Below are 14236 nucleotides of genomic sequence, written 5' to 3'. Positions count from 1 at the left end.
CAATGAATACTTAATACTAGGTGGAAGGAAATGTGAATATAACAATATACTTAACCATAAATAGCAAGAGAAGCTAAAACCAAAAACTAACAACTAGCACGCGTAAAACGGTGAGAGTGTATTGAATGTGTGAGAGGTATTCGTGTGTCATGTGTGTTTATGTGTGAGTGAGTGGATGAAGGGTAGGTAGATAAATATGTAATAATGCATACATATATTAGTTAGTTAGCTGTCGGTCTATCTTGCATTAATAAAAGTCGCATACGGTTCTTTAGTGTGCACTTTGTGCAGTCGAACAGATCGATACTAGTAAATTTAGTATTATAAAGCTTTAATATACGATTTATTGGTGAGTTTTGAGCATATTTAGTGCGAACTTTATTCAGACTAAAGAGCCAGCGTTCTGAGTGACGGGTTCTGATTGATGGCACCGAGAGTTTTATTTCCGCCAAGAGTAAAGACCTATCTAAACGCGCTGAAATAATATCAAAGAGTACAGAGATATCCAGTAATAGTCGCCTGTCTTCAAGACTTAACATGCGGTAGCGAATGCACCTACTTCTATAATCAGTGTCCCAACTCTTAGTGCGAAAGTTAAGATATCGAAGGAAAGAACGCTGAATTTTTTCAATTTTTTCCTTATATATTACATATTGGGGGGACCAAATAGAACTAGCATAGGTATTCAAGGATACTTTGGACATACGCAAAATACACAACTTTTATGCACATAGCATCATTGAACTGGTTGCAAACACGGAACAAAAAGCCTAAATTCTTGTAAGCGCGGTTAACGATGTCAGATACATGTTCATCGTAGGACAGTTTTGAGTCCAGCGTCACACCGAGATCCCGTATTGAACATACACGTTCGATCGCCTCACCACCTATATAATACTGAACATTAATTGGACGAGGACTTCGCGTGAAAGAGATTTGTGCACATTTTTTTATATTTACATTTATTCGATTGTCAGTATAGTATTCATATACACGATCCAGGTCTTCTTGTAATAGTTGACAATCGCTCACCTTGCTAACGTCCAAAAAAATTTTTTTATCATCAGCATACATTAAAAATCTTCAATGCTTAAAAACAGTGTAAATATCATAGAGATACGCATTGTAAAGCAAGGGACCAAGGTGTGAGCCCTGGGGGACACCTGAGGGGACATCCACAAAATCTGACCTACACCCGCCGAGAACAACCGCTTGCCGTCTATTTAAAATATATTTATTTATTTATTTATTTTTATTTATTCTTAACAATAAACATTGTGTCGAATATTCATTCATGCATATAATAATTACATACAACACAATACTAAAACTACTACAAAAATATTCATCCTACTAGTATTTACTACACTAAATGTCCATAACTATAGCAATAAAAGTAAAAATAAAACAGAAGTAACAATTTATAACCACGTTATTTACATTGTATACAATTACCAAAGAAAACATAAATAAAATAAATAAGTAATTATCACAAACCAATTAAAACATGTCATTTAGAAAATCATTAATTGAGTAATAACATTTTTCTACTAGAAAAGCCTTTAACTTGCGCTTGAACAGTTTACAATCAGAGATCTGCTTAAACTCAATTGGTAGTTTGTTAAAAAGATGAACTGCCTGGTAGCTTGCTGAATGTTGCACAATTTTTAATTTAGGCACTAAACTATTTTTAAGGTCTTTTCTTCTCGTTGCAAATCTCAATGCTCTGTCATAATCACTTTCAGTTTCCTATAAATTTTTGACAAGCCCTGATAGGAGAACCAAGATGTATAGGCAAGGCACAGTCAATATTTTAAGTTTTTTAAAATGCGGCTTGCACGATTCCCACTGCGGTATTCTGACAATAATTCGTATGGCCCTTTTCTGCACCAAGAAAGCACTTTGAGTGTTATATAGGTAACTGTTTCCCCATAATTTAATGCTGTACCGCAGTAAGTAAGAGGAGAAATTCGAAATATTCGAGATATTCGAAAACAGATAGTAAAATTGCATTTTATCCACAAGGGTGCAAAGTAATTTCATACAAATTTTAACTTGATGTTCAAAGCTGCCTATAGGAATTCACGCATAAATGATGATTTTGAATCATAAATATTTAATTAATTGATGGATTTGATTTAGTTTGATATATTACAGTGTATGTGGTGAAAATTTTTGTGTTTCACTCGCTTGCAATTTTTTTTCCCCTCACTAGCTCGGAAACACGTGTTTTGTCCTTTAATACCAGCGGGTACAAACGCATTTTATCCACTAGTGGGTAAAGTAATTTGACCTTGAATAAAGTCAAATGAACTGCTTTAAAATTGATAAAAGTAGGTGAATCTAGTAATAAAGATGATTTACCACCTGTGGAACTACTGGAAGCTGTGATAAACGCATTTTTTGCGTTGTAGTTTCCTCGCTATACTGAGGGGAAAAGTTTTGCGTTACACTCGGGTGCAAATGTATTTTACTTCTCGTGTGTTAAAAAACTCGCAAGTTCAGGATTCTATTTTCGAACCACTCGCTTCGCTCGTGGTTCAACTATAGAATCCTTTCACTTGCTCGTTTTTCAATTCCACACTCGGCGTTAAAATACAACTTTGCCCCCTTGTATAACAAATAACTATTAACCTACGTGCCTTGGAATATTTCGCTTGCTCGGGTATCAATTTTGGCACGTGCGGTTAAACAACAACTTTGCCCTCTTGTAAAACAAATAACTATTTAGAAAGAAAAGAAAGAAAGAAAAAATATTTATTTGGTATAAGAACAGTATAGGTACAACACAATACAAATAGAGTGAACCGGTATACCAAATAGGATGCCGCTCAGCGTAGACCATGTCTAAGAGACACGGCACTGATTTTCAGGGCACCCATAATTAAAACTAAACTTAAAACTACTTATGACAAGATCAAAACAGACCATACATGGAACATACAGATCAATAACAGAGAGAGAAGAAAAATCAAGTATCAGGACTCATTCATAAAGAAAGAGAGAAAGATAGTAATAATAGATAATTTAGTTATGAATGTGGCCGCTTAGTCCTATTGTTGTTGGATTTCAAGTAAATACTTTTTAAAGTTACACCTAAAAGAGTTTATCGACTTAGAGTTTCTTATTGGTGGCGGTAAATTATTCCAACACTTCGTTGCGGCATAACGAAAGCTGCCACGGAAAGCGGACGTTCTGTGTTGTGTACCGTTAAGTCTGAGAGCACCACGTATAAGAACTTTTGAAAAGGTGAGTTTGTCAAATAGATAAGACGGTTGTTTATCACGAATTACTCCAAAAAGCAATGATGCAAAATGTAAGTTTCGTCTTGAAGCCATGTTTAATAAATTATTACGGTTCAAAAATGGTGTAATGTGAGAACGAGACGGGACAGTGAGAGTGTCTTGAAAGTTGAAACTGCTTCAGACAGTTCAGACTTCGATTTTGGTATTGTTTTGATGTGATGTTGAATATCGCTCTCTCAAAAGTTTGTGAAATGAAGTCGTACGATGTCGCACTTCGTACAATGAAGTAGGCTCCGTGTTAAAAGGATTAAATACTTAAAATAACACTTTGTTTTCAATAACATAATCAAAGAATCGCTAAGACCTATCATGCCCCCCCGCGAAGTGTTATCAGTTATTATCAAGCAGTTATCTACGCGATAACCACTAGATAAAAGGTTAAAGTTAAAAACAAGTGACGTCACACTGTTTTGATGTTAATCGGTCGGTTCTGCAATAACATGATTAGGTATCTGCCCATGTAGCGATATTAAGGGTTTCCATAACAACTCGCTGATATTAGTTTTATTATTGAGCCTTATAAATTCGGCGCAATAACCAGGCTTTTTTTTAAATTATAAATGAACTTATTCTTGGCCACAGACTAGCCAAAGGCAAAGACGTGGCCTACGATAGAGTGAGTTCGCCCAAAAGATGTCTGTGACTCTAGATTTGAAAGTTGCCGGGTTATATGAGTTCGGAAATACAGCCGTCGGCAAAGAATTCCACTCCGACGGGACGGATCCAGCTTTTCAAATACTAGGTTTTTTCATAGTATAAACTATTTCTTATTTACCATTTCATTGCTCAGAGCCTCAGACAATGCCCACATAGTGTTCTCTTTAAGTGGCGTGCACGAAGAGAGGCCTAATGCTCAATTGCTCAGGCACAGTATAATAAAGAGCGTCTCCAAAGCTTCCTTCCGTTCCGTACAAAGGTTGTCCTTGCGCAGTCGCTTTTGATTCCACTTCTGGATTATGCGGATATCGCATTTTTGGACCTTACCGAGGAGCTACTTGACAAGCTCGAACGTTTGCAAAATGTGTGCATCAGATACATTTTTAATTTAAGAAAATTTGACCACATCTCTCATTTCCGCTCCCAGCTGGAGTGGCTGCCCATCCGTCGCCGTAGAGACATGCACGTGGTTTCTCTCCTGTATAATGTTTTATTTTCTCCTACTTCCCCTTCTTTCAGATCGATTTAAATACTTGGCTGACGGTAGCGGGCACCGGCTCCGTTCCAGTGTGAATCTCACTTTGAGTATCCCGCCCCACCAACATAGGTCCTATAATAAATCGTTTACAATCTACGCAGTTAAATTGTGGAACTCCTTGCCTTTATCTCTTCGACAGTGTCAGTCGGTCGCGTCGCTGAAGGCTAATCTAAAAAAGCTTTGGCTCTCTGATGAAGACTAAGGTATTGGATGTATGCGGTTTTGTAGTTGTAGCTTTTATTATGTAAATATATATTTAATTTATATATTATATATTTATGTCATTTGCTCTTTGTATAGTTGTATATTATGTATTTATTCGTATATATTGCATGTTAGTGTAAGTTATAATTTATTATTACCTAGAATCCGTTTCCTGCGCCGTTTGTACTGTATGCCTACCATCTCCAATTCTCCCTCAATTGCTCAAAGGTTAACTGGAAGAGATCCCTTAAAGGGATAAGTTCGCCTTTGTACTTATAATAAGCTCTTTTTCCTGTGTGTTGTATTATTTTCTGGTACAATAAAGTGTTTTACTACTACTAAAGAGTAGGTACTATCGTACAGTATGGCCACTCCCTGCTTCCCGCTAAAAGTGCCGCCCACCCGCTCTCGGTCACCTTACAGTTACCGCCTGTCACCGCGACCAGTCGACCTGTCTTATCTCACTCATACAAGCATGGTACGCGTTCACTTACACGAGCTTAGACTGTGTGCGTATTAGTAGGAACGCGCCTCTTTCATATATTTGATCACCACTGTCCGAGGTGTGGTTCAGCAGTGTGTGATTAAACCTCCATACTTGGACTTGTACGTTTTCACATTATAAGATCCGATATTTGATGTCGGAAGGTTTTCAATGGAAAAAATCCAAGATGGCGACTGTAATGTATGGGTCTGTCCTACATCCGATTTTGGATCGGATAATGTGAAAACGCACTAACAGTTTTACAATCAATACATTTGTGGTGAAAGAAATCTTCTTTCACTCTATTCGAGTGTGATTTCAGAATCAATTATTATCGAAAGACACACACATTACATCTACCTCTAGATAATACAAGCAGTGAAAGTTGTGAGTGATATTATACTCTTTATACAATACAAATACGATACGATTTATACTGGACTGACGAAGCCCATACAAAAAAGCGTACCCCTGAGATGTATGGGCCTTTTAGGCTTAAAACTAGATGGCGCTCTTCGTAGCGCCAGGAGGTGACCAAAATCATATAGCGTGTTTTTATGTTTTATAACAACAAATGACATATTTCTTTATTTTAAAATCATCATATCACGTCAATACACATTTTGAAAAAAAAAATTGTAGGCATCATCAGTGTAGTTATGATAGTATTTAATAGGTGGCGCTAAAAAATCGAGGTACGATTCTTAGTATGAACTGTATGAAGTATGTAAATATAATATAAATAATCCTTGGTCAAACTAAATTAAACTAAAATATGGCATTTCTATTTTTATTGAACATCACATAATACATTATATTTTCTATACATTAACACTACAAATTTGACTGACGCTAATACCAGTAAGTCTTGGCTGGGATCCGATCTTCCTTGATGCCCATGGATTCCATGATGTCCATCTCAAATGTGGCTAGCTTGGGCTGGAACGTGATCTGCAACAAAAGAGACGGTATTAATATTACTCGAAATAAAATAAAATAAAAACCGGCCAAGAGCGTGTCGGGCCACGCTCAGTGTAGGGTTCCGTAGTTTTCCGTATTTTTCTCAAAAACTACTGAAGCTATCATGTTCAAAACAATTTTCTTAGAAAGTCTTTATAAAGTTCTACTTTTGTGATTTTTTTCATATTTTTTAAACATATGGTTCAAAAGTTAGAGGGGGGGGACACACTTTTTTTTCCTTTAGGAGCGATTATTTCCGAAAATATTAATATTATCAAAAAACGATTTTAGTAAACCCTTATTAATTTTTATATATCTATCCAACAATATATCACACGTTGGGGTTGGAATGAAAAAAAAAATCAGTCCCCACTTTTCATGTAGGGGGGGGGGGGGGGTACCCTAACAAAACATTTTTTTTCCACTTTTTATTTTACCACTTTGTTGGCGTGATTGATATACATTTTTTTTTTGTATGAATAGGTAGACGTTTGACCACGATCACACCTGATGGTAAGTGATGATGCGGTCTACGGTGGATCACGCTTACCTATGAGATACCTACTCTTGCTTTAGAGACCTGGATTGTACTCATCTGGGAACACAGACTCAGGCAGGGCATTCCACTCCTTGGCGGTTCCAAACTACCAAACCACCAAACCAAATTTGGTACCAAATTTCAGTTTTCTATTGCTAACGGTTACTGAGATTATCCGCGGACGGACGAACGAACGGACGGACGGACGGATTCCTACTTGACTACGGAACCCTAATAAAAACTATAGATATTTGAGTTTTGCATGATTCACGAATTACAAATCATTTATTCAGCAAATAGGCCACAGGGGCCCTTTATTACACTATATTACACGTCATATATACAAAACATTTAAAGTTGAAGTGAAATTACAAATGATAATTCTAAGTTCTAACTAATGTATCATCATCATTGGCCACGACATCTTAGCAGATGATTGCAGTGATTTTATTGTGTGGTGCCGGTACATCGTCTTTGGAATGAAGTATAACGCTACTACAATGATTAGAGATGTGTAAGGTTAGTTTCATTAGACTTAGATTGACCGGGATATAGACGGCGATTTATAATTCGACGCAGTTACATGCAGCAGTCAATATAACATACATACAATCAACAACATACAATCACGCCTGTATCCCATAAAGGGGTAGGCAGAGCACATGAAACTGCTAAAGTCTCAGTGCCACTCTTGGCAATTAAGGGGTTGAAAGAAAACGAAAAATTGTGACATTGCAGTGACAGGTTGCCAGCCTCTCGCCTACGCCACAATTTCACCCAAATCCCACAGTCGACTTCTACGACACCCACGGGAAGACATGGGGTGGTGAAATTCTTAACCCGTCACCACACAGGCAGTCAATATAAGTTTATAGATATTTTTTTTACAAGAGGGCAAAGTGGTTGTTTATGCTGATGATTGTTCTAATTAAAACTACCTACCTAATAAATAGTAGCAGTGTTAGCAGCAGAAAACTCCTTTCGAACTCTATTTCTAGATCCTTTTGCTTGTAATATTAGCATACATCGGGGTCTTGGGAGCGGGAATGAATTCGCGTATTTATAACTCTGTTTATAGTAACTTGTATTACTGAAATATAGATTAAACTATGTAACTGGCTCCAAATGTACCTAGAAATGTTAAAGTAATGTCTGTTGTTTATCGTTTTCACCGTTTTTGGGCTAGTGTTAATCATTCCCGCTCCCAAAACTCCGATGTATGAATATTAGTTTAAAACTACACTTCATTTGTAGCGCCACTCGCGACATCTATCGTCAAGTGGCAGAGCTAAAAAAATCCGCTACTTGACGCTAGATGTCGACTGTGGAGTATGGACGGGCTGGCACTTACGGAAGCATTTTTCGCAAGATTCCTTCAGGTTTTGAACTAGCTTGTTTGAGAAGACTGACCTTCGTGACGTTCAACAGCCTAAGTGTCTTTTTTTTCGTTTTCCCGATAAAGTTCCTTGCTCTTGTAGTCTATGCCTCTATGATCTCCTCCGCTGCCTTAGGTATTGGCTTTATGCAATAACAAAAACTACCTATCTAGCTAAAGATCTGTCAATTCCCATTCGAACTATATTTTCAACTCGTTCCGCTGATAAATTGTTTTGAACTACAGTTTTCGTTTTTTTTTATACTACGTAGGTGCATATGGTCCGCCTGATGGAAAGCGGTCACCGTAACCTATGGACGCCTGCAACTCAAGGAGTGTCACATGCGCGTTGCCAACCCTTTAGAAACTTGTACACTCCCTTTTACTGTGTTAAGTACACAGCAAAAAAGAGCGTACAAGCTCCAAGGAGGGTTTGGGTTGCCGACGACTCAAGGGACAACAGACGGAACAAATTAATAGTTCCGTAGATCCTTCCGTCACCAGCACACCGCACCCTCGTTGAGTTCTGGCAGCCTTACTCACCGGCAGGAACACAGCACTATGAGTAGGGTCTAGTGCTATTTGGCTGCGGTCTTCTGTAAGGCGGAGGTACTACCCCAGTTGGGCTCTGCTCTAGATTCGGGCGAGATGATATCCGCTGTGCTGTGCCCTACCACACAAAGCGGAATATTCGCTCCACTCCACAGTTTTGAGATATCTAACCTTGGTGACGTCAGCAGCCTTAGTGTCCTTTTCTTCGTTTTCCAGATAAAGTTCCTTGCTCTTGTAATCTATAGTCTCTTCTGCCGCTTTGGGTATGGGAATGATTCGGCTGCTGGCGGTCGACACTCGAACCTGGATTAGACAAATTTAAAAAAATTTAAATTTAAATATTGGGGACACCTTACACAGATCAACTAAGCTCCAAACTAAGCAAAGCTTGTACCACAGAATATATAATAGTACAAGTACAGAAGGCTCACTCCTTTGATGTTCACAAAATGCCGCCATTTTAAAGTCTTACCTACATTAAGAGGCCTTATCCCTAAAGACGAGCGTTTTTTGCAAAATGTAACCTTTTTCATTCAAAATTATAAAGAAACTGTAAATGATTATTAAAAAACTGATAATGTTCCTAAAGGAACATATCTTAAGCTAGGTAATTATGAGATAATATTCTAAAATATGTCTAAAACGGACCGCACACGAGCAGCCGACATTGAATTCTATTGCGCCGCGCGAAGGGCCGCTACCACTGAATGGGCCGCGAACTCGCGGCCGCCGACATGTACTTTAAGCGCGGCGATAGAATCGCGGAATGAGCCGCCCCTGCTTGTAAAATATCCATGAGTCAGGAACAAATATCTGTGCTCATCACACAAATAAATGCCCTTACCGAGATTCGAACCCAGGACCCGCGGCTCAGCAGGCAGGGTCACTACCGACTGAGCCAGACCGGTCGTCGAATGGTGACTTTAAAAAAATGTTTTAAACCATGTAACGGTTTTTTTTTATGCTAACGACCCCTTTCCTGTCAATCATAAATAGGTAGTCTTCTAGGAGCCCAAGGCCAGAATATCCTACCTTCTCTCCTTCCTCAGTGAACCGCCACTCCACTTCAGTCGGCTTGAGAGTCTCGGGGTCGACTAGCTTGACGTCCGTGGTGACCAGCAGGGGTGCTTCTGACCTTATTGTGACTCCCGGGAACTCCTTGTCTCTGCCTACCTGGAAACATAAAAAAAAGAATTATTATCAGGTACATTTGGATTTTGCAAAACCGAGGATTAGATTTTGCTCCAGTTACAGGCAATAATTTACATAAAATTAAAATTTTGAAAAAACCCCCGATCGTGATATAGTGGACCGATTTTCATGAAACATGGCTAAGAACACTCCCGACTAACTCAGCTTTCAGAAAAAAAAACTAAATCAAAATCGGTTCATCCGTTCGGGAGCTACGATGCCACAGACAGACACACACACAGACAGACAAACAGACAGACAGACAGACAGACGGACAGACAGACAGACAGACACGTCAAACTTATAACACCCCTTGATTAATTTTTAACCCCCGACGCAAAAACGACGGGGTGTCATAAGTTTGATGTGTCTGTCTGTGTGTGTGTGTCTGTCTGTATGTCTGTTTGTCTGTCTGTCTGTCTGTGTGTGTGTGTCTGTATGTGGCATCGTAGCTCCCAAACGGATGAACCGATTCGGATTTAGTTTTTTTTTGTCTGAAAGCTGAGTTAGTCGGGAGTGTTCTTAGCCATGTTTCATGAAAATCGGTCCACTATGTCGCGGTCGGGGGTTTTTTCAAAATTTTAATTTTGTGGTTAGGTTATTCATGAAATAAAACTATGGAAACGGATTGTATTGCATACCTATAATGAATACCACAATTACAATACATCCCATGTTTCGAACACTTTACAGCGTTTGTGGTCAAGGGGTGAATTTTGTAACTCTTTTGTAAAAATAAAATAAATAAACATCTTCATTTTATACCGACCAATTGTAAAACTAAACTGAAATTATAGCCACATGTTTGCCAAGTGAAACTGCAGCCAAAACATTTTTAGAGATTGGATATCATTATCATCGGGTAAACGCAAGGCTGGTGGGCAATATCTGAGGTACAAGGATGTCCTAAAGCGCCACCTGTCGGCCATCGGTATATCGTGTGAATCATGGGAGGAGCTTGCAACTCAGAGATCGGACTGGCGAACTGCGATCAACAGTGGTCTCAACGACTTCGAAAGTGCACGCCTCGAAGATCTTGACGCTAAACGCCAGATCCGAAAATCTCGGCCCAAGCCCTCCTACACATACACCTATGACGCAAATGGTGAGCTTTACTGCATGACTTGCGACCGGAAGTTTAAAACAAAACTCGGCTTCGCAAGTCACGTTCGAGCCCATGCACGTCAGAACTTATAAAATACCTGAATTGTCCAGGTGTCGCCGTCGACGGATACGTCTGGGAGGACATCATCATCATCATATTTTTTTTTTTTCTCTTTATTTTGGCACAAACAGTCATTACAGAAGACTTACATTGAGTTGTATTACATATGAAAATAGACAAAACAGTGCCGAAATCGTTGTAGAATTATAAATACATATTTTTGTTGCAACGGACCTGAGTTGGTAACTTATCTAACTTAATGTATACGGATATTACGGATAAAGGAAAGAGAGGAAGGACGTCCTAGCGCTGACCTTTTTTATCATTTTATGTAGGTATGTCAAGCACTAAGACGTTTACCTCCATGCTGGAAATACATAATGATTAAACTATTTAAACTAAGCTAAGCGTGTTACTGGTACAAATAAAAAATAAAACTAACAGTCGACACCTGTGAACTTATTTTTAACTCTGTTTTTTAAGCCTCGAAGAGTTGTGTTAAAGAGGTCTGTGTCATTAAACTCTTTATTGTAGAGGTACATAGCACGGGGAATAAAACTATTATAGATGCACAGATTTAGTTGTTCACAAACTACACTAGTTTTCAATATAGCTTGCACTGCACTGTGATTGTTGTAAGTATAAGTGCTTTTTTTCTTTTTGTATATTAACACTTAGCTTGGTGAATGGTGAAATAGGGTAAAAAATATATCGGTGTTCTTTTCTACATAAAATCTGACTATTTTAGTCTGAAAGTATTAAGCAATTTGCTTTATACTAAATTATTGTATACCTACCTCTATATCATTAAATTTTTTTTTTGCCACTTCATTAAAATTTATTCAAAACCAATTCATTAATTACAATATAGTAAAAAACTTACAACTAAACACTTATCTACAAACAACTAAATACAGATAGATGGCGCCACAAAAAATACCTTTTTGCCATCTATTATTTGAAGACTGGCGTTAAGTGTCACTTTCGAGCAATAAATCTATGTCAAAAGTGACACTTAACGCCATCTACGAGTATAATCGAAAGCTACAAGACATTTTTTTTTGTGGCGCCATCTATGTGTGGTGTAGTGCATGCGCGTTCTTAGGCGGTCGCATTTTAATGTATGGGTTGGTATGATCTTATATTTAATCTATGGCAACACAGAAACTTAGTGTAATAACAGATGTGCCAAATGAACAATACTTACTGTTCTAAGATGTGTGTTGAGCCCCTCCACAACAACCCAGTTGCGCTCCTGAATAACCTGCACCACTATGCCTTGCTTGCCCTTGTCTTTTCCCACCATCACCTCCACTCGGTCGCCCCTGGAAAATCGTAAAAGATAAATTAACTAACCTAAGCACAAAATTAAAATTTTGAAACAACCCCCGACCGCAACATAGTAGACCGATTCTCATGAAACATGGCTAAGAACACTCCCAAAAAAACTTTCAGAAAAAAAAACTAAATCTAAATCGGATCATCTGTTCGGGAGCTACGATGCCACAGACAGACAGACACGTCAAACTTATAACACCCCGTCGATTTTGCATTGGGGGTTAATTAAAAAGGAACTTAGTAACCAATCTCAAATAAAACAATTTGTATATTTCTTCATTCAAAGACAAAATGCAGAAATTAAGTTGATTAAATCCCATATTTAGGAATTTTATCTTATAAAAACATACTTTTGTGCCAGTGCCAGTGCAAGAATATTTTACATAAGAAAAAAACTATTCATTCAGTAGCACATATATTTTAACAACAATCAAGTTGGTAACTCTTTTTAAGTATAAAATACATGTGTCAAGAGACACCACTCCTCTATCCATACTTAATATAGGCTAGTTTCCTTTACTTAAAATAAAATATTTTATGCAGTGCATGAAATAAAGCATAATATATAATTAGAAGAAGAATATGGACAGTACTTATCTTTAAACATAATTTATATTTAATAAGTCAAAGAGACGAAGAGAGAGAGAAGAGAAGAGAGAGAGAGAGAGGCTGGCAACCTGTCACTGCAATGTCACAGTTTCGTTTTCTTTCAACCCCTTATTTGCCAAGAGTGGCACTGAAGCTTTAGTAGTTTCATGTGCTCTGCCTACCCCTTTATGGGATACAGGCGTGATTGTATGTATGTATGTAAGTCAAAGAGAAAGATATAAAGAAAATGAATTGACCATGATGTCACCCCTCAGTATTTCATAGTACCTAATTCCATATTAGCAAATCATTTTGACAGTTCTTAAAAAGAAGCTGATTTGGCTAGAATGAAAGCTAGCCTATTATAAATGGGAATGTGTGTATCCTGTTTTTTGTTAGTCCTTCACGGCAAAATGGAGCGACAAATTGACGTGATATTTTAAGTGGAGATAGTTGAAGGGATGGAGAGAAAAGCTAGTAAGATTATTATGTAAGATACACAAGGATAAATAGTTACCAAGTATGTATGAAATGCGGTTGAGGTCCATATAAATATGATTGGCTCAGTATTAAACAATAGTTCTCAGTAATGTTTTACCTAAAGAAACTCCATTCGCCAACAGGCTCCAAGAACACTTTCTTCCTATGCACATTTCGTTCATTCTGCATGCGGAACTGACCCGACCATGGACGGTTCATAGTGAAACGATACTTCTTACGGGCTATCTGCGCCTTCGGATACTGAGGGTACCCCGTAGGGTTCTTCCAATACACCTGAAAATAAACATTTAAACTTTAGAGGTTATGTACTACCAACTAGCAAAATATACGTTTTTTGATTGAAATACCTGCTCATAACTTCTTTTTACGTAGGACTCTGGTAAATTAGAGTATTTCACGGTGAGATCACCGACTTTTTTAGCTAGGAAGCTTATTATTCGCATTTTGTTCCGTAATTAACCTAGAACATAACACAACAAATTTTACTAATTTCTGACACTGACAGTAATTGACAGTGTGACATTTGACAGGTGCTGGTATCGAAAGTATTGCTATAAGTTTTCTAATAAAAGTCATGGAAAACACTACAATCGTTTTAGATCTTGCCAATCTCGGCAGCACAGTAGTGACTTTTAATAAAATATTTACTTATAAATAAAGTTATAAAATAAACGTATCGTATAGAATGGTTTGTTTCACAGTTAATAATTAAAGCAATCAATTAAAAACTTTAGTTTTTTATTATTCCGTTTTTATTTCAACTGGCAATTCAAAAACGTTTCGTTTCACGTTGAATAAAACGCTCATTGTTATCAAAATTACGGTAAATTAATTTATTAT

At 37.7% G+C, this 14236-nt stretch overlaps 1 protein-coding gene across 1 annotated transcript; it reads right to left on the bottom strand.

Annotated features, from left to right (window-relative positions):
- Window positions 1-5964: 5964 nt before the first annotated feature.
- Window positions 5965-14063, bottom strand: LOC125240916 (probable 39S ribosomal protein L24, mitochondrial). Its single transcript, XM_048149100.1, has 7 exons — window positions 14045-14063; window positions 13744-13856; window positions 13494-13669; window positions 12177-12294; window positions 9646-9786; window positions 8785-8916; window positions 5965-6139 (listed from the first exon to the last, which is right to left on the bottom strand). Exons 2-7 carry the CDS (start codon window positions 13837-13839, stop codon window positions 6041-6043), a joined length of 762 nt encoding a protein of 253 aa, XP_048005057.1. The 5' UTR covers window positions 13840-13856; window positions 14045-14063; the 3' UTR covers window positions 5965-6040.
- Window positions 14064-14236: the final 173 nt, after the last annotated feature.

This window comes from Leguminivora glycinivorella, chromosome 2 (assembly GCF_023078275.1).
Source record: "Leguminivora glycinivorella isolate SPB_JAAS2020 chromosome 2, LegGlyc_1.1, whole genome shotgun sequence".
NCBI lineage: Eukaryota > Metazoa > Arthropoda > Insecta > Lepidoptera > Tortricidae > Leguminivora > Leguminivora glycinivorella.
This window is presented reverse-complemented; position numbering and strand designations above follow the sequence as displayed.

Coding starts and splice junctions, on each gene's coding strand:
- LOC125240916 (XM_048149100.1), bottom strand. CDS start 13,839: ATGCGAATAATAAGCTTCCTAGCTAAAAAAGTCGGTGATCTCACCGTG. Junction 13,670..13,743: donor TAAAAAGAAGTTATGAGCAG/GTATTTCAATCA, acceptor GTTTATTTTCAG/GTGTATTGGAAGAACCCTAC. Junction 6,140..8,784: donor AGGCTGCTGACGTCACCAAG/GTTAGATATCTC, acceptor CTTTTGTTGCAG/ATCACGTTCCAGCCCAAGCT.